The 25,777-nt window shown below is 41.5% G+C and overlaps 1 protein-coding gene across 1 annotated transcript; it reads left to right on the top strand.

Moving 5' to 3' along the window:
* Positions 1–1,419: 1,419 nt before the first annotated feature.
* LOC110924184 (cytochrome P450 76C1) lies at positions 1,420–2,075 on the top strand. Its single transcript, XM_022168221.1, has 2 exons — positions 1,420–1,915; positions 2,068–2,075. The coding sequence occupies exons 1-2, from the start codon at positions 1,420–1,422 to the stop codon at positions 2,073–2,075; spliced, it is 504 nt and encodes a 167-aa protein (XP_022023913.1).
* The last annotated feature ends 23,702 nt before the right edge of the window (positions 2,076–25,777 follow it).

Below are 25,777 nucleotides of genomic sequence, written 5' to 3'. Positions count from 1 at the left end.
GTTATGATGATAACAATCTTGAAATTAGAAGTTTAGAAGTATATAGTATATCTACTGTGATATACTTTTTTTTAGTAAAATACATTTTTGTCTTTTAGGTTTAAACCAAATTTCCTTAATTTATGCTTAAACTAAAAGAAATATCAGCAATTATCTTTTATGTTTTAATTTTTCACATTTTGTTCTTTTCACTAATGGGGATTAAGTTTGTGTGCAAATTCCATAATACATCATGTTCTTGTGAAATGACCAAACAACTATTACCTATTTTAATTTAAAATACAAAACACAAGTTATACATATGCGCCACAATCCCTCCCCCTCCTTGTTTTTTCGTCATGAATATGGATAGTCTTTTGCAAAAGGGAATGTGGTGGCTCAGATCTGCAAAGAACCACTCCAAGCATCTCGATGTTAAATCGGCGAAGAAGTTAGTTGGGATCTACACATGCAAATGTAGTCTGGTTAAACATTAGGGGTGGGATCTAATGGGTAGTGACACTGTGTTTGGTGGTTGTGATGGCAGTTTTAGGTGAGAGTCGTGGTTGTGGTTGTGGAATTTGGTCGATGGTCATTGATGTTTGAGGGAGTCCTCGGCTATTAGGGAGAGTGGCCAGTGTTCTTGGTTTCATCAGAAAGAGAGGGGGAGTACAATAGGGTATAGAGAAAGACATATAAGGGAGAAAGAGAGAGGGAGAAAGAGAGAGAGGAGATGGAGAACAAAGAGTAGGGTTGGGTGAGTAATTATAATTTTGAATTTTCATGAAAAGGAACTAAAGTTCAAAATACCCTCACATACAAGTCACATAACTGGAATTAACGAACAAATGTGACTCCCGTTAGTGAAAAGGATGAAAGTTGCAAACATTTTAAAACGTAAAGGATAACTGATGATAGTTCCTTTGTTTAAGGACAATTTCTAGAGTTTGGTATAAAGCTAAAGGACAGAAAGTGTATTTTACTCTTTTAGTCTAAAAAACAAAATCTTTTATTTTTATATTTAATTCTAAAACAAATACGTTTTTAAGAAATAAAAATGGTTCCAACCGACCATAAAAAATAATAATATTTTCATACATATTAATAATAATAATTGGAATCTAACACAAAAATGATTATTTTAAATAAGGGTTATTGGATTTTAATAATCCTAAGTTTCACCTATTAGCCGATAATAATCTCAACTTTAAAAATTTCCTCCAACGATCCTAACTTGTAAAAGATTAGCCCCCATTGATCTTTTTCTAACATATAAGAATTTGACATCCTCCATAGATTCAAGTGCACATGCAGACTCCTTAATTGATTTAAGTGCACCCATGTAAGAAAAGATTGGCCCCCATTAATCCTTTTATTTTGATGAATTAGGACACTGTTACGGCAGGAACAGATACAACATCAACACTAGTGGAATGGACAATGGCAGAGCTTTTGCAAAATCCGAAGGACATGAAGATCGTACAAGATGAGTTACAAGAAGTCGTAGGTCTAAACAACATTGTTGAAGAATACCATCTCCCAAAATTACAATATCTAGATGTGGTGATTAAGGAAACATTTCGGTTACACCCTCCAATTCCTCTTTTGATACCACGATCTCCAAATGAATCATGCAAGCTTGGTGGATACATTGTCCCGAAGGGTGCGAACGTCTTTATAAACATCTCGCCCATACATATGGATCCTCGATATTGGGATAATCCTTTGGAATTTAATCCAAATAGGTTCATGAGTCTTGATGGTACAACTAAATTCGATTATAGAGGATACAATTCCAACTTTATGCCATTTGGGTCGGGGAGAAGAATTTGTCCAGGAGTCCCCATGGGTGAGAGAATGTCGGCATATTTGTTGGCTTCGATGTTGCACTCGTTTGACTGGAGTTTACCATTTGGCAAAGAGCATGATCTCTCAGGTATGTTTAACTTTATGCTAAAGAAAAAAGAACCACTTATAGTTATCCCTTTACAAAGGTTACCATACAAAACCCTCTACATGTAACATTAACACTATGTTCTAGTGTATTATACATTGTATTACATAATAATTTATGTAACATTTGTTTAGGCTTTTGACTCTTGTCACATCATGCAAGTGTCAGGGCATGTTAAGGCTCGTGTGATATATGGACTACGTTTTGTTTTTTTCAATATATATGAAGGTACTTATATATAACAATGTGTATTCTTTAAATTAACTATTTGCAACATCACACATACGAAAACAAACCACTAAATCACATATTCCTAGATAAAAAGGTTGAAACAGGCAATTTAGAATTTTTAAGAGCAGTCTAATCGAAATCGATAATTAAGTATGCCAGATTTTTGAACATGTCCTTGTATTAAATGCTATGATGATAACAGTCTTGAAATTATAAGTTTAGAAGTATATAGTATAGGGAAGCTTATGAATTATTATTTTGGAGAAATTCTCAAAAACACTACTAAAGGTTGCAAATCAACTTTGTGAAGACTGTTGGAAATTTGTGGAAATAGCATTTTTCACAAATATAGGAAAATGATTTGTTAGTGCACGATGTCTAAAGCCTACGTCTTAGTCTAGGTCATGCTTGTATAAGGTCTAGGGGTCTAATATGTCAATTATGTATAGTGCAGGGCTCAGAATGTAAAATTATGTGTTTTGACATGTGATTCCGCTTGAAATGACATGTCATTTCAAGCGAAACCAGTAGATAGTGATTCCGCTCGAAATGACAACGTGTCATTTCAAGCGGAATTAGAGTCCTATATATAGTTGTTGTTGTTTCTCATTTTGGCACGGAATCACGAAGTTGTAACCAAACTGCTGCCGGATTTCCAAGTGAATTTTAATGAGAAACAAGTGTTAAAAGTGATATTCTTCTGTTTTCTACTCAATTCTCTCTGATTCAACACTATTTGTTTCTTTCCGCCACTCAAACAGTGGTATATTGACTTTGATTGACTCACTAGATCGTCAAATCGGTCCTACATAATTTTTTTTTCTTATTTTGGACTAGAAATAAATATAATAAAATGAGCGGGTTTTATATATTAATTTATGGGTTTGTGTTCTATGTTGGAAGAGCTTCGCAACGAACTAAACCACGTCCAAAACAGAGCTAAGATGAATGAGATATCGATGCTCAAATTTTGGTGTTTGAAACTTGAATGCTGAAAATATGGGAAAGTGGGAACTCTCCATCCTTATTGTTTTAATAGAAGCACTCATTAAGTGTATTCGCGAAGGGTGCAGAGCACCCTAACTCGCACTCGCACTCGCACACGCGCGCGCGTGGCGTGGGCGATGAGGCGCAATGTGGCGCTTTGATGGCGCACTTTGCACTTCGCACGCTCGCATCACCACGAGCCGCTTGAGAGCCGCCTTTGTATTCTTGACCGCGTGCGCGTGGTGAGCATAGGGGTTGTAAGGACCAGGTGGTTGGTGATGTAGCATGCAGGCGCATGACCCTGGTGGGTCCACGCGCAGGGGCGCATGACGTGGCAGTCATGTGCGTACGCGCGCGAGTACACAAGGCATGGTGGCGCGCACTCGCGCATGGAGCATGGGCGCTGAAGTGACGTGCATGGCGCACCAAAGTGAGCCAAAACGGCGCGACTGTGTGGCGCGCTCATAGAGGCTCACAGGTGACGTGGCGCATGCGCAGAGGTGTGTAGACTTGTGAGCGCAAAAGCTTCCAGCAGCAGTTAATGCTGTGCAGTTACGTTTCAGCATTCGAAACTGACAAAGTTAATGCGTTTGACTGAGAATTAAGTGACGAATTAAAGTGCATTAAAGATGTCTAATGCAGTTTAATTCTCCAATTTAATTCATTTTTCAGTTTCGAGTTCAGACCTGGTGTATAAATAGGAGGCTCCTTTCACCAAATTCGATACACCGAAATACACATCTCTTCAATCTCTCCCTACAAGCAATCTTTCTTCTATCCTGCTTCAGGTACATCTTCGGGTTGGAGTCAAGACCGGCAGTACAACTACTTTAGCTATTGTATCCTGGAAACAAACGTGTTCTCCTGGGAGACACGAAATTTGTTTTAAGGGACCCGTGTTCAACACGATCCTCAGCTGTGAACAGTGTTTCTGTTCAGATTTTTTGTTCTTGTTTTTTTTATTTCAGTTGTAATCTGTATTGTAATTTCTGCTTTCCTTTCCGATTGAAATTTCAAGTTAATTAAGAATTTTATTTATATTACACGAACGGATTCCTACAATCTTAAAACAATTTTTTTTTAAAACACCGTTCGTGTTGAATCACAAACATATTCTGCTGTGAATTCGAACTAGTTTTGAATTCATACAGTTGTGTTTTGAAAAAAAAACAGGTTTATTTTTTCCTCTGTTTTGGTTCAAAGTAGCGATTTTGTCAAAACAGAAATCTGCTTCTACTCCTTTCTGTCGCTGAGTTCTAAAAATCCTACTGTTGTAGCCTTCAAAGTTGGACTTAGAAGCTACACGGCTGGTTTTTTTCGCACTCATAAAAATAATAAATTAGCGTATTTATTATTTTGAAAACAGTTTATTAACTTGTTTTCTTGGAACTTTTCAGATTGTCGATTGAAAACGTGAATACCAGCAACACTAATGTTGTCATTGGAACCCCTGCCAACACTGTGGGAGCGTCCACAGTGGCAAATCATGCTGAACGACCCGAGAAGTTCTCGGGTCTCCACTTCAAAAGGTGGCAACAGAAGATGTTCTTCTACTTGACCACCATGAACCTTGCGAGGTTCTTGACTGAAACCGCTCCTCAACCTGCGGAAGGGGAGACCAACGCTCAGGCTCTAAGCGCGGTAGAGGCTTGGAAGCACTCGGATTTCATATGTCGAGGCTATGTACTCAACGGTCTCTCGGATGCTTTGTATAATGTGTACTATAATATCAAGACTTCCAAAGAATTATGGGAGTCCTTGGATAAAAAGTACAAAACGGAGGATGCGGGAACAATGAAATTTGTTGTCGCCCGTTTCTTGGACTTCAAAATGGTTGATAACAAGACTCTTATGAACCAAGTCCAAGAGTTGAAAATTATACTTCATGACATCCATGTTGAGGGAATGGTACTTAGCGAGACATTTCAAGTGGCAGCCATGATTGAGAAATTACCTCTTGCTTGGTTGGATTTTAAGACTTATCTTAAACACAAGTGAAAGGAAATGACGATTGAGGAACTTGTCGTCCGTCTTCATATAGAAGAGGCAAACATGATGGAAGTTGGGGAGTCCTCAAAGGGCAAGAAAGGTAAGGGTAAAAGGACAACAAAGGGAAAGCAAAGGTTAACAACCTTGGACTTAAAAAAGGGGGCTGTGAAAAAGAAGTCTGCGCCTTTCCAAGGTACTTGTTACAACTGTAACGAGACGGGGCACCGTGCTAACCAATGCAAGAAACCTAAGCGTGAGCGGGCGCATATGGTTGATGAGGATGGTATGCCTCTGATTGCAATGATAACTGAGGAAGCGGCTACGATTGAAGAAGTCAACACGATGAGTGAAAACCCAAAAGGATGGTTCGTTGACACGGGTGCCACCCACCATGTTTGTGGAGACATGGTTCTTTTCTCTACATTTAAGGAAGCGTTGGGTGAAGAAAAGCTTTATATGGGAAATAAGGCTACCGCTAGCATCAAAGGGGAAGGTACTGTCATCCTGAAGATGACTTCTGGCAAGGAGCTTACCTTGACCAAAGTGCTTTATATTCCAGAGATACGGAAGAATCTCGTATCGGGATGGATGCTCAACAAGTTTGGATTTCGTCTACTGTTTGAATCGGACAATTTTGTCTTGTCTAGACGTGGAACTTTTATCGGAAAGGGCTATGCCCTTAATGGAATGTTTAAAATGAGTGTTACGGCTGTAAACGATAACAAAAATATGAATGAAAATTCTATTTCTACTTACATGATTGAGTCTTCAAATGTTTGGCATGGTAGACTAGGACATGTAAATTTTAATTCTTTACGCCATTTAATTAAATTAAATTTGATACCAACATTCCATATCGACTCCGATCACAAATTAATGCGAGACATGTGTCGAATCCAAACTTGCGAGATCATCGTTTAAATCGGTTGAACGAATAACCGAACCCCTTGATTTAATTAATACCGATGTGTGTGATTTAAAAGCGGTTCCCACGCGTGGAGGAAATAAGTACTTCATCACATTTATTGATGATTGTACTAAATTTAGCTATGTGTATTTACTTAAAAGTAAAGACGAAGCAATAGAGAAGTTTATCTTGTACAAAAACGAAGTTGAGAATCAACTTAAGAAGAAGATAAAAGCTTTGAGAAGCGATCGAGGAGGTGAATACGTTGCACCTTTTGCGGATTTATGCGCAAAAAGTGGCATTGTACGTGAGTGTACACCTCCTTATTCTCCACAATCAAATGGCGTGGCGGAACGAAAGAACCATACATTAAAAGAGATGATGAACGCCATGTTGATAAGCTCGGGAGTGAACCGAGAAATGTGGGGGGACTCCATTCTCTCAGCAAACTATCTTTTGAACAAGATACCTTTGAAAAATAGGGACGGAACTCCATATGAGTTATGGAGAACAAGGAATCCTTCATACAAATACTTGAAAGTGTGGGGGTGCCTAACTAAGGTGATTGTACCACCTCCTAAGGCTCTTAGGATAGGACCCAAAACTGTTGATTGCATTTTCATAGGATATGCACATCAAAGTAGTGTGCATCGTTTTCTTGTACATGAGTCCAAGAATCCCGATATACACAAACACACTATCATGGAGGCAAATCCTAACGTCGTCTCATATTTTGAAAATGTGTTTCCTATGTTAGGACAAACACATGCGACTTCATCAACAACGCCTGATGAAGCAGGTCCAAGTTCATCTACATGGGTAGATGAAGCAGGTCAAGTTTATCTACGAGGTTAGATGAAACTCATGAATGACCTGAGGTCGAGGAGGGTGAGCTTAGACGAAGTAAGCGACAAAGGGTTGAAAAATCCTTTGGTCCAGACTTCATGAGCTACATGGTTGAGGGTGAGCCCAATACCTACCGCGAGGCGGTTACCTCCGCAGAAGGACCTCAATGGCAAGAAGCAATTAAGAATGAAATTGATTCTATATTGCAAAATCATACTTGGGAGTTAGTAGAATCTTCCACCTGGTTGTAAACCACTTGGATATCGTTGGATATTCAAAAAGAAGATGAAAGCCGATAGAAGTATTGATAAATACAAAGCAAGGTTAGTAATCAAAGGATTTAGACAAAAGGAGGGTCTAGACTACTTTGATACTTACTCGCCTGTGACGCGAATAAACTCTATACGGTTGGTTCTTGCAATTGCGGCTCTAAGAAATTTGGAAGTTCACCAAATGGATGTAAAGACCGCATTTCTAAATGGCGATTTAGAAGAAAAAATTTACATGGAACAACCTGAGGGTTTTCCGCCCCAGGAAACGAGGGCAAAGTATGTAAATTGGTCAAGTCTTTGTATGGCTTGAAGCAAGCTCCAAAACAATGGCACCAAAAGTTTGATCATGTCATGATTGACAATGGTTTCAAAATAAATGAGTGCGACAAGTGTGTTTATTATAAAGACACACCAAGAGGTTATGTAATCTTATGTCTTTATGTAGATGATATGCTTATCATTGGGAGTGATGATAACATGATCAACTCAACAAAAGACATATCGAAAGCGAGGTTTGACATGAAAGACATGGGTCTCGCGGATGTGATTCTTGGAGTAAAAATCCCTAGAACCCAAAATGGTCTTGTGTTGAGTCAATATCACTACGTGGACAAGATCCTTGGGAAATTCAATTCGGATGATACGAGTATAGCTCGAACTCCAATTGATAACACCCAACGCCTAAGGAAGAATAGAGGCGAGAGTGTTGCTCAGTTAGAGTACTCAAGGATCATTGGTAGTCTCATGTATCTAATGACATGTACTAGACCCGACTTAGCATATGCTGTGAGCAGGTTAAGTAGATACACCAGTAATCCGTGCGCGGAACATTGGAAAGCTATCACGAGGTTGCTTAGATACATTAGATACACAAGAGACTATGGATTGAATTATACCCGTGATCCAGCAGTGATCGAAGGATACATTGACGCGAACTGGATATCGGATATAAAAGATCATACATCGACAAGTGGATATGTGTTTACACTTGCAGGAGCAGCTATAGCTTGGAAGTCTTCCAAGCAAACTGTTATAGCTAGATCCATGATGGAATCCGAATTCGTCGCTTTAGAAAAAAGCGGGGAAGAGGCGGAGTGGCTACGTCAATTTCTGGAAGATATTCCAAGATGGCCAAAGCCGTTGACGGCGATCTGCATACATTGTGACAATCAATCAGCGCTTGTTAGAGCACAAAGCGCAATGTACAATGGCAGATCAAGGCACATTCGACGTAGACACAACACGGTACGGCAACTTATCTCAACGGGTGTTATCTCAGTTGACTATGTTAGGTCAAAGGTGAACATTGCGGACCCGTTAACGAAAGGCTTAAGCAAAGATAAGGTGTATAAGTTGTCAAGAGGAATGGGACTAAAGCCCATAGATGAAGGGAATATGAGAGAAACCTAACCTAGTTGACTGGAGATCACAAGATCTAGGTTCAATAGGCAAACTTAATCATAAACCCAAAGGGAGTCACTGTGGGGGGTGCCCCAAAATTAATAAAGGGAGTTGTATACTTCCTAGTCCATTCCAATCAGTGACATGAAGGAAAGGTTAAGCATGTTGAGGTTAAGGATTTTGAGGAAATCCAAAATTAACCATGATGCTTTTAATGATTCAGAGGAATCACCTATCTTAGAGAGAAGTGGGGTCGCTTCGAATGGATTTGTGGGGAAGCGTAAATCCTAGAGCTCTCGCAGAACCAGGAACGTGTTCCATGACCATAAACGGACACAACCATGAGGACTTGACTCGACTAGGGAGAGTATTGTATGAATGTATATTGTCGCCTACATAAATGGGAGATTGTTCTAAGACACCGCGTCTACAAGACCCTAGGAGGCTAAGTATGCTTCACAAAAGAAGGTTCAAAGGTTACACCTACCTATCTTGCAATACACAACTGTTAAACGTGTATCGTTGAAACTTGATAGATCGATTTCTATTCATGTGGGGGATTGTTGGAAATTTGTGGAAATAGCATTTTTCACAAATATAGGAAATTGATTTTTTCCTATTTTGGACTAGAAATAAATATAATAAAATGAGCGGGTTTTATACATTTATTTATAGGTTGGTGTTCTATTTGGAAGAGCTTCGCAACGAACTAAACCATGTCCAAAACGGAGCTAAGATGAATGAGATATCAATGCTCAAAGTTTGGTGTTTGAAACTTGAATGCTGAAAATATGGGAAAGTGTAGGGATGGCAAAAAACCCCAAGCCCGACGGGTATACCCGAAACCCGAAACATACGGGCCGGGTATACCCGAAGCCCAATGGGTATGGGCCGGGTACGGGCTTAAAAATAGAAAAAATTCGGGTATGGGTACGGGTATGGGATTTAGTGATACCCGCCCGATACCCGACCCGTTTACCCGAATAATACCCGAAAGTATCATATTATAGATTTTCATATATAAAAACTTAGTACATGTACGTATTACCTTCTCTATAGTCATATGTGGATATGTATATGACAAGTGTTTAGTGAACATATAACTTATTTTTGAGCATGTATATTGGATATCAAAAGCTATCTCCCTTTATTATGTGGATGTTTTATGCAATTAGGTGGTCCTGATACAATTACTTAATTATGTGATCGTTTTAATTTAGTTTAGTGTATGTGGTCTGAATATGATATGTAAGTTGTTAATCATATTTTCATTTGTTATAGTCATTAAAATAGTAAATTATATAAACAATAAATTAAAAATTGCACATTAGTCCCAACGGGTATTTTTAAGAAATTAACGGGTATACCCGATACCCGCGGGTATGCCCGATACCCGACGGGTAATTACCCGAAAAATACCCGACGGGTAACGGGCCGGGTATGGGACAAAGAATTACAGCCGGGTACGGGCCTGGGATTACCAATACCCGGCCCAAGCCCGGCCCATTGCCATTCCTAGGAAAGTGGGAACTCTCCATCCTTATTGTTTAGCCAAGGGTGCGGAGCACCCTAACTCGCACTCGCACACGCGCGCGTGCGTGGCGTGGGCGATGAGGCGCAATGTGGCGCTTTGATGGCGCTTTGATGGCACACTTTGCACTTCGTACGCTCGCATCGCCGCGAGCCGCTTGAGAGCCGCCTTTGTATTTTTGACCGCGTGCGTGTGGTGAGCACAAGGGTTGTAAGGACCAGGTGGTTGGTGATGTAGCATGCAGGCGCATGACCCTGGTGGGTCCGCGCGCAGGGGCGCATAACGTGGCAGTCATGTGCGTACGCGCGCGAGTACACATGGCATGGTGGCGCGCACTCGCGCATGGAGAATGGGCGCTGAAGTGACGTGCGCGACGCACCAAAGTGAGCCAAAACGGAGGGACTGTGTGGCGTGCTCGTAGAGGCTCACAGGTGACGTGGCGCATGCGCGCAGAGGCGTGCAGACTTTCTCGCGCAGAAGCTTCCAACAGCAGTTAATGCTATGCAGTTACGTTTCAGCATTCGAAACTGACAAAGTTAATGCGTTTGACTGAAAATTAAGTGACGAATTAAAGTGCATTAAAGACGTCTAATGCAGTTTAATTCTCCAATTTAATTCATTTTTCAGTTTCGAGTTCAGAACTGGTGTATAAATAGGAGGCTCCTTTCACCAAATTCGATATACCGAAATACACATCTCTTCAATCTCTCCCTACAAGCAATCTTTCTTCTATCCTGCTTCAGGTACATCTTCGGGTTGGAGTCAAGACCGGCAGTGCAACTGCTTAAGCTGTTGTATCCTGGAAACAAGCGTGTTCTCCTGGGAGACACGAAATTTGTTTTAAGGGGACCGTGTTCAACACGATCCTCAACTGTGAACAATGTTTCTGTTCAGATTTTTTGTTCTTGTTTCTTTTATTTCAGTTGTAGTTGTAATCTGTATTGTAATTTCTGCTTTCCTTTCCAGTTGAAATTTCAAGTTAATAAAGAATTTTATTTATATTACACGAACGGATTCCTACAAAGACATCACTAATCTCCTAAAAACATAACTTTAGCCTTCATGTGTAAAACACAGAACGATACCGGTTCCCATTTTCCTGTTTTTCGGTACCGGTATGGTATTTACCGGTAAAACACCGGTAAATACCGGTACGTACCGGTACCGGTACCGAACACCGGTACCAATTTTCACCGTATTTCAGTTTCAGTACTGGTACTTTCGGTACCGGTTCCGTACCGAACGGGTACCGTACTCATCCCTACTAAGTTATGCATACAATTATGCTCTTGTGAGCACATGTGCCAGGTGTTTCTTATTTCTTTCAAAGCAACTCGTAGTACCTTTGTAGGTTCAGGTCAAAATTAGTATGGGTACGGGTCATGGTTGGTCAAAATGGGTACTGGTCAGGGTGGGTCGTTTAAAAAAATGATCATTTTGGTTTGTGCAAGAACGGGTTTGTCAAATTGGACAGTCGAAATGGGTTGTTTAAAAAAATTATCAAACAACTAAATAATAATTACAACTATGTTTATTATATGGAAATGAGCGACAATGGTTGGGTTGAATGGCGGGTTGAAACGGTCGGGTTACACACACTGGTATACTAGACCAAACATTTTGTTCCTTTATATAAACTAGTGTTTTTCAATGACGCGCGTTGCGCGAAAGGCATTGGTGTTTTCGACCGACATCATCCTGCAACTCTTCTTTTAACTGTTTCACTTCTTGCAAAGACTGAAAGTAGACCCTAACTCTTGTTTCACCACTTAATCACTGTAAAAATTACAGGATTTATGTTTGGGGCATGGGTTGACACGTGGACTTCGAGCCTCCCCGCTGGTGAGTGACGTGTTGGGTCGGTTAAGAAAAAAAAGCCTAAAGCATTAGGTAGATTTCGAACAGGGCGAGCTTGTCAAACAGCTTCCGCTCCTTGCCCCGGAACTCGTTGTTGGCCACCGCCACCCGGTTTTCGTGACTTATATCACCACCCGGGACGCTATCGTAGTAGGCTTTAAAACGGTCGAGCTTCGATCGTAGCTCGCGCCACTTGTGTTGGCACACATTTAAATTGTGCCGGTCGTTCCCCACGTTGTGCCGGTAGCTAGCAAAAGCTTCCAGCCAGTAACGGGTCTCACCGGGTTGGCGGCCCTTCATCGCGTTGTGCCGGTATCAAGTGTGGGTAGCGGGTTCGGGTAAGTGGAGTGAAGGGTTGGGGTAGCGATGTGGACAGGCGGTGGGGTTGGGGGGTTTTATAGTGACTTGGGTGAACCGTTTGGCTTGGCCAAACAGTTATTTTTTAAAATTTAAACCTAGCCGCTATGGCCTAGCCAACCCAGCTAATGAGAGCCGGCCACGGAGGACCGCTAGGCATGCCCAACGCTCGGGCTGAAACTCCCGTCCAAGGGGCCACGCAGAAACCCAAACCCACCCGGGGTGGTGACTTGGGCATTTGTACCCAGACCACGCCCCAACCCTCGCCCCATACCTCATAGACTAATAAATGAATATAAGGTATTGCTCAATATAAAAAAATCACATAATAAATAAAGAATTAAAAAAAATCATTGAATGATACTGTTCGTTCAGTTTTCATTAAAAAAAATCACATAATAAATAAAGAATTAAAAAAATCATTGAATGATACTGTTCATTCAGTTTTCATTTTATCATATACTAATTTTAAAAAACTAAAATATTTTTAAACATAGTGTTATTTAACTCTCTAGTTTGGGACTCATGTCTTTCGCTTCTCCAACAAGTGTATGTCTCTGCGCAAACTCAGATATATGGGAATGGACTGTATTTAATTTAATTTTGTGTACACTTAATATAGATTAGCTTTATTGTTCATAGATCATTCATATTGTTACTATAATACGTCAACATAACCCGTCCACCAGACTAATATTAAACTAGTTGTAATTGTTTGAGGCCTACTAAGCAAATGGTTTGAAAATATTCGTATCACCTGCTCCTTTGTTTCATAAACTTTATTAATTAAATGCCCACGTCTGAGGCCTACTAAGCAAATGCTTTGAAAAAATTCGTATCACCTGCTCCTTTGTTTCATAAACTTTATTAATTAAATGCCCACGATAGCTTTATTATTTTTTTTTTTTGGCTAAAAATATCTTGAGAAGTAGGGACTGATTCTAAATTATTGGCACTCACTCAAATTGTAATTTTATTTTTGGTCTTTTTCTTACTTTTGTCTCAGCGTTATTGGTTACAACCTCTCAACTTTTTAAGCACTTTGTAATCGAGTTTTACATATGTTTTTATATGTTTTTCTATATGCGTGTTGGTATAACATCAACTTGATTTATGTTTCGACGTAATTGTTTTTTGAGAAATCAGTTGGGTCAAATATAATTTGTTTTCATGTCGTACCATTCTTTAACATAATAAAACATTATAAACTAAAACGAGTCCGGTTAAATATAATATGTTTTCAATAGATGGTATAAATTCAAGTTACTTTACGTTTCAATGCTGCTGCAACGAGCCGCACCGTTCTTTATCTTAATAAAACATTATATTCTTATGTGCTTCTTTTATGTAGGTATTAGTATAAATTCAATTTGGTTACGTTTCAGCATAAATTTCTTCCAAAATATAAGTTAGGTCAAATATAATGCGTTTTTTTTTTTTGCTTATTTTTATATATGTTTTCAGTTGGTTTGCATTTTAATGTAAACTTTGTTTGGAAACTGGTTGAGTCAAATATAATATGTTTTTGTTAAATAGTATGTTACTTTATGTTTAGACGCCGTCACAATGCGCAGAAAAATTACTAGTTGTATACGATATAATCGCTTTACCACCAATCCCAAGAGGCCAAAAGTAGAAAAATATCGTAACTTTATCCCCTTGAATTTGATAAATTTCAACTTCATACTCTTTAAGGCTGGACGGTACGGGGACCATCCCAGCTTCGTCGTGGCCCGGCGCCGCTCAGGAATCCAATTCCGGAGGCCCGGCGTTGTCGAGATATGGACGATGGAGACGGGGCACATAAGGACAAAATTTGTTCCATTCCCTTCACACACACACATATACATACAACATATACATATATATTTTAGGCCCATCCCCCATTTCCTTAACTCTATCCTCTTTGCCCCATCCTCACACCCGATCTACATGCCGCTGACGTAGAGGGTTATCCTCGAAGGATGAGCCTCTCCCATACCGTATAGCCTAAATATATTATATATCTCCATTTTCACATGTGTGCTAGCTAGTTTCATCACTTGATTTATATATCTCTATTACCCAAAATGTTAAAATGTACATTTTAACTTCTTAGTTTTTATTGATCACTTGATTTGTTTAATCATACAAAGAAAGGATTTTTTTAGTCTATACCGTATAGCCTAAATATATTATATATCTCCATTGATCACTTGATTTAATCATACAAAGAAAGGATTTTTTTAGTCGGGTTTGTATCATCACTTGATTTAATCGTGTTAGTGTAGGCTAGTGTGACACTCTAGGTTTTTCCGAACGAGCACCTTGTAATATTTTTGTGTATATATATGTTATTAAATGAAAACGTGATCTTCTTGCGTGATATGTGTTGTATATATGTATTATATATATATGTGTATGTGAGTCGAGACCATGACTCGCAACCACTCGGTTGCGAGTGGGCCACTCGGTTTCGAGTGGGCCTCTTGGGCCGTAACCGGTTTGGGCCGAAACCCCCTTAGCCTATTTGATACTTGGTATATAACCCCAAACCTTTTCCCCACTTCCCTCATTTGCTACACAAACATATCCACACTCCTTCTAGTCTCTCTCACTAGAAAACCCTCAACAACACCACTTTCTCTCCCAACTTTCGGTTCAAGCTCAAGGATCTCGGACAAGAAACTCGGTCAAGACCATCATCACTCGGACACTTCATCTTCTCGGTTTCTTCCTTTTATTCGGTGCCTTTTTTTTCACAAACCGGTTAGTGTTCTATTTTGTGTAATGGATGCCTTGTATGTTTGATGTATGAAATGTTATGAACTAGAAAATGCTTGGTTAGTAGTGTTATGCATGATTTTTAGGATGATTTGTGAAGTTTGACAATATGTGTAAACCCTTTAGTATGAAAGCTTGATAACATGTTTAAAATGGCTAAAGAATAGTGGTTTAGGAATGTTTAAACCGATCAAGCCTTGTTAAAGTTACTAAATGTATGTTTCTTTGTTCTTGCATGATGATCTTGATGAAATATGTGATTTTCGGTTCAAAAATGTATGATTATGTTAAGATGAAAACCCTAGAAATCTATGAACTTGTGATGAACTTGTTGAATATGGTTTGAAGATTTCAAAAAAGGCAATGTTTGATCCACTTTTTATTAATGACAGTTTAGGAAAACTTGTTAGTGAAACCTTATTGGCTATTACTTGATTTGGGCCTGATTACATAGTACAAATTGGACTGATGTATCTGAATCTGCACGTGAACATGAAAAGGACAGCATTACGACTCGCAACCACACAGTTGCGACTCGCAACCACAGCGTGACAACTCGAAACCACAACGGTTGCGACTCGTAACCATAGCATGACAACTCGAAACCACAGCGGTTGCGACTCGTAACCATGGCGTAACAACTTGAGACCACGCAGTTGCGACTCGCAACCACAGCGTGACAAGCCGAAACCTCATGGTTGCGACTCGAGACCACCTTGTTGCGACTGGGCTGTTCACTTTGGTTATTGGGCCATAATGTGTTTGATTTGGGCTGCCTGTTGACTGGACTATGTGTTACTGTTTGATTGTGTAAATGTTAGGGCCGGCCCAATAACCCACTGTTTACTTGTATGCATGATACGTGTTAGTTATGTGTAAGTTTTTACGTGAATGCTTGTACACCAACCTGACCTATACCGGTAACCATGCTAGGACGTGGTGACCAACGTGTTTGACAAGTAACCTAATCTGCCGAGCAACCCAAGGTGAGTTCACACACTAAAAGCATGCGTCCCGCGGAGGGACACGAACAAACTACCAACTTTGGGAAAACACTTTAACCCATTACTCCGGGGGAAAACAGAATGGGTAATTACTATCTCCGGGGGAGATACGTTTGGATATTATTTATAAGTCACAACTAGCCATGCTAAACGAAACTCGATCACTTTAAGTCCCTACTTACAGTACCGATTAATCGCCGGGGGCGAACGGGTTATTAGTTGATAGCGCTATTAGGTTTGACAACCTCACACCGTGACCGGGGGAGATCGGGCGTGAACTAGTAGACCTTGCAACATGGTCAATGACGATAGACATTGACTCGGGGCACAACAACATTCCGTCAACAGTTTCGGTATCTACAGTTTAGTGAGCTTACAGATGGGGTAGCTCCCCACAACGTGATTATAAATGCTTTATCTAAACAACTTAAGTTTTTGGTAAACTAAAACTGGACAACTAGTGAACTCACTCAGCATTATTGTTGACCCCTTACTGCATGCTTTGCAGGTAACCAGTGACTCAGGAGCTGCTGCTTGGGGATGTGTAGTGTTCGTCAAAACCCGTGTGTTGGGTTAATTACCCTTAACTAAGAACTATCTTTAAAACTACTTGGTTTATGCTTCCGCTGCTTTGTTAAACTAATCATCGAACTTAAACTGCAATGTTGCTAACTACTTTGGATAGTAAATATTTCTAATATTAAATCAATGCTCAGTATGATTAGTGGCTGGATCCTGGTCAGTCACGCCTCCAAGCGGTGGTGTTCCGCATGTGGATTTTGGGGGGGGGGGTGTGACAGATTGGTATCAGAGCCATTGGTTATAGTGAACTTGGTTTTAAAAAGGGGAAAAATCTTTTTGGAGAAAAACCAGACTATAACCTGTGACTCGCGACGACACTACACTCCAAGTGCAAGGCTCAACACACATTGACCTCATAGCTCGGACCAGTGTTTACTTGTTTGCTTACCTTATGTTTCCTGTTTTACTATACGTACTAGTGTGCCTAATTAGATAGATACACCTCTCACTTCTATCTCGTTCTCGCTACATTACGACATCACACTCATACTATGTTTTCTGATTATGAAGACAATGAGTGGACGTGGAAGAGGAAACATCAACATGACTCAGGCTCAATTCACTAACCTGCTTAACACGGTGGCTGCAGCTTTCGCAGCTCACCCTGGAGGTAAACTCGATATCCTAGGATGTTTAGACCCTACCGCCACATCGCCTTTTATCCCTGAATCTGTACGCTTCGCTTCTCACGAACAGGTCAGCATGCACCTGCACAACCACCCGTGTGTACTTTCAAAACTTTCATGGATTGCAAGCCTCTCCCTTTCAATGGCACTGAGGGTGCCATAGGTCTTCTGCATTGGATTGAGAAAGTTGAAGCTGTCTTTGCTGTCTGTGAGTGTCCCCCTGCGAATTGGGTGAAGTTTGCTACTGCTACGCTTGAAGGAAACGCGCTTTCTTGGTGGAAGGCGCAAATTCAGATGTTTGGATTGGAAACTGCTAATGCTACTGCGTGGGAGGATTTCAAGGACATGATTAAGGAGGAGTACTGTCACCGGGATGACATCCACAAACTTGAGAACGAGTACTATGCGCTTAAGATGGTTGGGTCAGAGATTGAAACCTACACCAAGCTGTCCAATGACTATGCTGCCCTTTGCCCAAACATGTCTCGACCTATGTATCGAAGGATCGAATTGTACGTCAAGGGTTTGGCCCCAGAAATTCGAAGCCATGTAACTTCAGCCAACCTCACTACCATTCAGCCGATCGTTCGACTTGCTCACAAACTTACTGATCAGGCCGTAGAAAAGGGCAGGTTGCCCAAAAGGATCAGTGCCACTGTCGGAACTTCTAGTGACAACAAGCGTAAGTGGGAAGGAAATCAAAGCAAGGATGCTAACCCCACTCAGGCCCCAGCACAGCAAAGGAAAACTGAAAACAACAAGGGCACTCAACAACAGGGTGGCTATCGCGGTAACCACCCCAAGTGCAACAAGTGCAATCGACATCACAGTGGGCCTTGTGGGAAAAGTCAGTGTCAGCGATGTAACAAAATGGGGCATGAGGCCAAGGACTGTAGGAGTCCACGTCCCGTGGGGCAGAACCAGCAGCAACAACATCACGGGAACGCTAAGGGTTGTTTCCAGTGTGGAGCTGAGGGGCACTTTAAGAAGAATTGCCCTGAACTGAACCAGAACCGCAACAAAAATCAGGGAGCTGGAAACAACGATCAGAACAACAACGCTGGGAATGGTGCTAGAGGAAGGGCTTTTGTGATTGGAGCTGGAGAAGCAAGGAATGACCCCAATGTCGTGGCGGGTAAGTTCCTACTCGATGATCGTTATGTTTCTGTATTATTTGATTCTGGAGCCGATGCTAGTTATGTGTCCCTACGTATTAGTAAGAAGCTTAAGCGTCCGCTTTCGTTACTAAGTTCTCACCATATCGTCGAGTTAGCTAATGGTAGAAACATCGAGGCCTCACATGTTATCAAAGGCTGCAAACTAGAATTGTCTGGTCAGACATTTAGTATCGATCTTTTCCCTGTTACACTTGGAAGCTTCGACGTCGTTATCGGCATGGATTGGTTATCCAAGCATCACGCTGAGATCCTCTGTCAAGAGAAAGCAGTTCGTATTCCCCGCCGTTCTGGCAAACCTCTTATTGTACAAGGTGGCAAAGGTGGAGAAATCTCCGGCGTTATCTCATTCTTGAAGGCCCAGAAGTGTTTACGAAAAGGGCACACCGCTATCTTAGCACTTGTCACCAACACGCAGGGAAAGGAAAAGAGGATTGAAGATTTTCCAGTAGTGCGTGACTACCCCGAGGTATTTCCTGAAGAATTACCTGGACTCCCTCCCCACCGTCAGGTCGAATTCCAAATCGAACTAGCTCCCGGAGCAGCGCCAATAGCTCGTGCACCTTATCGACTAGCCCCCGCAGAATTGAAGGAACTCTCTACTCAGCTACAGGAACTATTGGATAAAGGGTTTATCCGCCCTAGTTCATCACCCTGGGGAGCACCGGTACTCTTTGTTAAGAAGAAGGATGGCACGTTCCGAATGTGCATTGACTATCGTGAATTGAACAAGGTTACCATCAAGAATCGTTACCCTCTCCCGCGAATCGACGACCTATTCGATCAGTTGCAAGGATCGAGCTACTACTCTAAGATTGACCTGCGATCGGGCTATCATCAGCTAAGAGTCCGTAATGAAGACATCTCCAAAACTGCCTTCAGAACTCGTTATGGTCACTATGAATTCCTTGTCATGCCCTTTGGAATGACCAACGCGCCCGCGGTATTCATGGATCTCATGAACCGAGTGTGCAAACCTTACCTCGACAAATTTGTGATCGTGTTTATAGACGACATCCTGATCTACTCGAAAAGTCAAGAAGAGCATGAACAGCACCTACGCCTTATCCTCGAACTCCTTCGCAATGAGCAACTGTATGCCAAGTTCTCGAAATGCGACTTCTGGCTTCGAGAAGTCCATTTCCTTGGGCACGTGGTTAACAAGGATGGAATTCACGTCGACCCAGCTAAGATCGACTCTATAAAGAATTGGCCTACCCCTAAGACTCCGACCGAAGTCCGCCAATTCTTGGGACTAGCAGGATACTATCGAAGATTTATCATGGGATTCTCAAAGATCGCTCAGCCTCTCACGGCTCTTACTCAGAAGGGCATGGTTTATAAATGGGGTGAAGCTCAGGAAACCGCATTTCAGAAACTAAAGGATAACCTCTGTAGTGCTCCTATTCTCTCGTTGCCTGAAGGCACTGACGACTTTGTGGTTTACTGCGATGCATCCATCCATGGGCTCGGTTGTGTGTTAATGCAACGCGACAAAGTTATTGCTTACGCCTCTCGACAACTTAAGACGCACGAAAGGAACTACACTACGCACGACTTGGAACTAGGAGCAGTGATCTTTGCGCTTAAGATATGGAGACATTACCTGTACGGTACCAAGTGCACCATTTACACCGATCACAGGAGTCTCGAGCATATCTTCAAGCAAAAGGAATTAAACATGCGGCAACGTCGATGGGTCGAACTCCTGAATGATTATGAATGCGCCATCAAGTACCATCCGGGCAAGGCCAATGTCGTGGCAGACGCCCTCAGCCGAAAAGACACTACGCCCAAGCGCGTGCGAGCATTACAACTTACCATCCAGTCTAATCTCCCTACCCAGATTCGAAATGCTCAGACTGAAGCTCTGAAACCGGAAAACATCAGGGCTGAGTCCCTGCGAGGATCGAGACAACGACTAGAGCAAAAAGGAGACGGCGCTTACTATGTGGCAGGACGCATTTGGGTCCCACTTTACGGAGATCTGCGTGAGCTTGTGATGGACGAAGCCCATAAGTCCCGTTATTCAGTACATCCTGGTTCAGATAAGATGTACCACGACTTAAGGACCACTTACTGGTGGCCTGGCATGAAAGCCCACATAGCAGCTTACGTTAACAAATGTTTGACCTGCGCTAGAGTCAAGACTGAGTATCAGAAACCAGCAGGCCTACTCCAGCAACCGAAAATCCCGAAGTGGAAATGGGAGCAAATTTCCATGGATTTTGTTACGGGGCTACCTAGATCCCAACGCGGAAATGATACTATCTGGGTGATAGTAGATCGATTGACTAAGTCTGCACACTTTCTGGCCATTAAGGAAACGGACAAGTTTTCTACCTTGGCAGAAATCTATTTAAAGGAAGTAGTCTCGAAGCACGGGGTGCCAACTTCCATTATTTCCGACCGAGACGCTCGTTTTACTTCCGAGTTGTGGCAAGCTATGCACAAATCCTTTGGCTCACGGTTGGACATGAGCACCGCTTACCACCCACAAACGGATGGGCAGTCTGAACGCACCATCCAAACCCTGGAGGACATGCTTAGAGCATGTGTGATCGATTTTGGCAAGAACTGGGAGAAGCATCTACCGCTGGTGGAATTCTCCTACAACAACAGCTACCACACTAGTATTCAGGCGGCACCTTTTGAGGCATTGTACGGTCGTAAATGCCGATCACCTCTTTGCTGGGCGGAAGTCGGTGACAGTCAACTCACAGGCCCAGAACTGGTGGTAGATACGACGGAAAAGATTACCCAGATCAGACAACGCATGGCGGCAGCTCGTGACCGTCAGAAAAGCTACGCTGATAAGCGTAGGAAACCGCTAGAATTCCAGGTCGGGGACCGGGTTCTACTTAAAGTCTCACCCTGGAAGGGTGTGGTTCGTTTCGGTAAACGGGGCAAGCTGAACCCGCGATATGTTGGACCATTCGAAATTACCGAGAAAATCGGTAAGGTTGCTTATAGATTGAACCTGCCTGCAGAGCTGAGTGCAGTGCACAATGTTTTTCACGTGTCTAATCTGAAGAAGTGTCTGTCAGATGAAACACTCATAATTCCCCTCAAGGAACTCACTATTGATGAACAGCTACACTTTACTGAGGAACCGATTGAGATCACGGATCGAGAGATCAAAACCCTCAAACATAGCCAGATACCTCTCGTGCGAGTTCGTTGGAACTCACGGCGTGGCCCAGAGTTTACCTGGGAGCGGGAAGACCAGATGAAGTCCAAGTATCCCCAGTTGTTCCCAAACGAAAACCCCAGCACTGAAGCTACAACCGAATTTCGGGACGAAATTCCAAACTAACGGGGGATGATGTGACACCCCGTTGAAACACTCTAGCTTGACAGTGGCTGCTTTAACTTTCGGGACGAAAGTTCTTAAAACTTGGGGATAATGTGACACTCTAGGTTTTTCCGAATGAGCACCTTGTAATATTTTTGTGTATATATATGTTATTAAATGAAAACGTGATCTTCTTGCGTGATATGTGTTGTATATATGTATTATATATATATGTGTATGTGAGTCGAGACCATGACTCGCAACCACTCGGTTGCGAGTGGGCCACTCGGTTTCGAGTGGGCCTCTTGGGCCGTAACCGGTTTGGGCCGAAACCCCCTTAGCCTATTTGATACTTGGTATATAACCCCAAACCTTTTCCCCACTTCCCTCATTTGCTACACAAACATATCCACACTCCTTCTAGTCTCTCTCACTAGAAAACCCTCAACAACACCACTTTCTCTCCCAACTTTCGGTTCAAGCTCAAGGATCTCGGACAAGAAACTCGGTCAAAACCATCATCACTCGGACACTTCATCTTCTCGGTTTCTTCCTTTTATTCGGTGCCTTTTTTTTCACAAACCGGTTAGTGTTCTATTTTGTGTAATGGATGCCTTGTATGTTTGATGTATGAAATGTTATGAACTAGAAAATGCTTGGTTAGTAGTGTTATGCATGATTTTTAGGATGATTTGTGAAGTTTGACAATATGTGTAAACCCTTTAGTATGAAAGCTTGATAACATGTTTAAAATGGCTAAAGAATAGTGGTTTAGGAATGTTTAAACCGATCAAGCCTTGTTAAAGTTACTAAATGTATGTTTCTTTGTTCTTGCATGATGATCTTGATGAAATATGTGATTTTGGGTTCAAAAATGTATGATTATGTTAAGATGAAAACCCTAGAAATCTATGAACTTGTGATGAACTTGTTGAATATGGTTTGAAGATTTCAAAAAAAGGCAATGTTTGATCCACTTTTTATTAATGACAGTTTAGGAAAACTTGTTAGTGAAACCTTATTGGCTATTACTTGATTTGGGCCTGATTACATAGTACAAATTGGACTGATGTATCTGAATCTGCACGTGAACATGAAAAGGACAGCATTACGACTCGCAACCACACAGTTGCGACTCGCAACCACAGCGTGACAACTCGAAACCACAACGGTTGCGACTCGTAACCATAGCATGACAACTCGAAACCACAGCGGTTGCGACTCGTAACCATGGCGTAACAACTCGAGACCACGCAGTTGCGACTCGCAACCACAGCGTGACAAGCCGAAACCTCATGGTTGCGACTCGAGACCACCTTGTTGCGACTGGGCTGTTCACTTTGGTTATTGGGCCATAATGTGTTTGATTTGGGCTGCCTGTTGACTGGACTATGTGTTACTGTTTGATTGTGTAAATGTTAGGGCCGGCCCAATAACCCACTGTTTACTTGTATGCATGATACGTGTTAGTTATGTGTAAGTTTTTACGTGAATGCTTGTACACCAAACCTGACCTATACCGGTAACCATGCTAGGACGTGGTGACCAACGTGTTTGACAAGTAACCTAATCTGCCGAGCAACCCAAGGTGAGTTCACACACTAAAAGCATGCGTCCCGCGGAGGGACACGAACAAACTACCAACTTTGGGAAAACACTTTAACCCATTACTCCGGGGGAAAACAGAATGGGTAATTACTATCTCCGGGGGAGATACGTTTGGATATTATTTATAAGTCACAACTAGCCATGCTAAACGAAACTCTATCACTTTAAGTCCCTACTTACAGTACCGATTAATCGCCGGGGGCGAACGGGTTATTAGTTGATAGCGCTATTAGGTTTGACAACCTCACACCGTGACCGGGGGAGATCGGGCGTGAACTAGTAGACCTTGCAACATGGTCAATGACGATAGACATTGACTCGGGGCACAACAACATTCCGTCAACAGTTTCGGTATATACAGTTTAGTGAGCTTACAGATGGGGTAGCTCCCCACAACGTGATTATAAATGCTTTATCTAAACAACTTAAGTTTTTGGTAAACTAAAACTGGACAACTAGTGAACTCACTCAGCATTATTGTTGACCCCTTACTGCATGCTTTGCAGGTAACCAGTGACTCAGGAGCTGCTGCTTGGGGATGTGTAGTGTTCGTCAAAACCCGTGTGTTGGGTTAATTACCCTTAACTAAGAACTATCTTTAAAACTACTTGGTTTATGCTTCCGCTGCTTTGTTAAACTAATCATCGAACTTAAACTGCAATGTTGCTAACTACTTTGGATAGTAAATATTTCTAATATTAAATCAATGCTCAGTATGATTAGTGGCTGGATCCTGGTCAGTCACGCCTCCAAGCGGTGGTGTTCCGCATGTGGATTTTGGGGGGGGGGGTGTGACAGCTAGCAAAACTAGTTGGCAGCAAGAAGAAATAAATGGCTTTTTGGCAACAATTCAAGATTCCAGTGAAATTTTTAGAATTTCTTCAATATATGAAAGGATTGTTGAATTCCATCAATCTAAGGAATTTGAAGAGAAGTTTTCCACATCCAATTCCTTCCTAGTTTAACCAAACATATTTTTATTGGAAAACTTTCCAATTCTATTTCCATGGAATTCCATGAACCAAACGAACCCTTACGTTTCAGTAACTCCATTGGTGTTTAGTCTATTTTGTTCTTGGTTGTGGCGGTTGGACCAGTTAGCGTAAAAAACATATGATTTTGAAAGTAACTTTATATATAACTGTATATGTATATGTGACTGATTTAAAATTGTTATTTCTAGTTGATGTTAGTATGTAATGTTAATAAAACATGAAAGCTATTAGTATATAATAAATAAAATATGGAATTCATCAATAAATGAGATTTGTAAACAAAGTTTCCTATATATTAATTTGCAATTTTGAATTGCGTTTTACATTCAATATTCAATTTTGTACACGCGCCACCATCCACACGTCTTCATTCACTGCTTTCACCACCGATCTCCACCCAACCTTCATCTTCAACGGAGCAAAACCTCCACCATTGTGTTAGTTTCATGTTTACATTTTCTCTTTACGTTTGCGTCTTTAGAGTTCACGATTGCGCACACACATAGTTGAAACGCTACAGTCCTCACCGGTTATTCGTCGAAAGACTCCAGCGACGGAGATGAGAATGGGTCCACAGCCACCACTGCCGCCGTTGTGGTGGAAGCATGTCGTCTGCTATTCTCGGTTCGTTTTCGAAGACTAACCCAATGTGGCCAGGTGTTCATATAGTTCCATTTGATTGTTTATTTAACCTCTTTTGCTTTAGTGCGTTATTGAATTGATATTTGGACCCATCGATATATATTAACATCCTTTAGGGTTCTTACTTAATTGAAGCAAAAGGGTAATCAAAGAGGATTGAATGCTTAGGGTTAACGGATTTGGGGTTCTTTTGTAAAGAAAACATTCCATTTTTTTCATTCACTTAAGCAGTTAACATTGGGTTTCTAATATCAATTCCAGAGTTTGGTTACATGACATTGCAAACCATGTTCCATGATTTCCATTGATGTATTGCAAAATACATTCAGTTTCCGTGTATAGTTTGTACAATTTTGGAGTCCAATTGTGTCGTTTTTATTTAGAATTTGCAGGTCTCGGGAGATAAAAGAAGCTTAAACGGGCGAAAAACAAAGTTGGAAGAAAACTGAGCCCCGAAACGTTCACGATTGATCGAACAACCTAACAACGGATAAGTTCAGGAAATTAGCCTTGTCGTGTCACGACAGGGGAAGAAAAACCCATCGTGTCACGCGAGGGGTGGTTGTTGACCTATTTTGACTTTTTTATGTCTCGCGTCGCGCGAGACGGAGATCTAATACCCCTCGTGTCGCGCGAGCGGCCCTTGTTCGCAGCAGGATCGTGGTTTGGTTTTGGATCAGTAAGTTATATTAATAAAAACCTAATCATAATGGAGATAACTTATCTTGGACGAAAACTAACTTCGTGGAGACGAATTAGCAAGCTGTTGGAAGGTG

Source organism: Helianthus annuus, chromosome 17, assembly GCF_002127325.2.
Source record: "Helianthus annuus cultivar XRQ/B chromosome 17, HanXRQr2.0-SUNRISE, whole genome shotgun sequence".
Classification (NCBI taxonomy): Eukaryota; Viridiplantae; Streptophyta; class Magnoliopsida; order Asterales; family Asteraceae; genus Helianthus; species Helianthus annuus.
This window is presented reverse-complemented; position numbering and strand designations above follow the sequence as displayed.

Excerpts from the sequence above, each read along its gene's own strand:
- LOC110924184 (XM_022168221.1), top strand. The coding sequence starts at position 1,420 with ATGGCAGAGCTTTTGCAAAATCCGAAGGACATGAAGATCGTACAAGAT.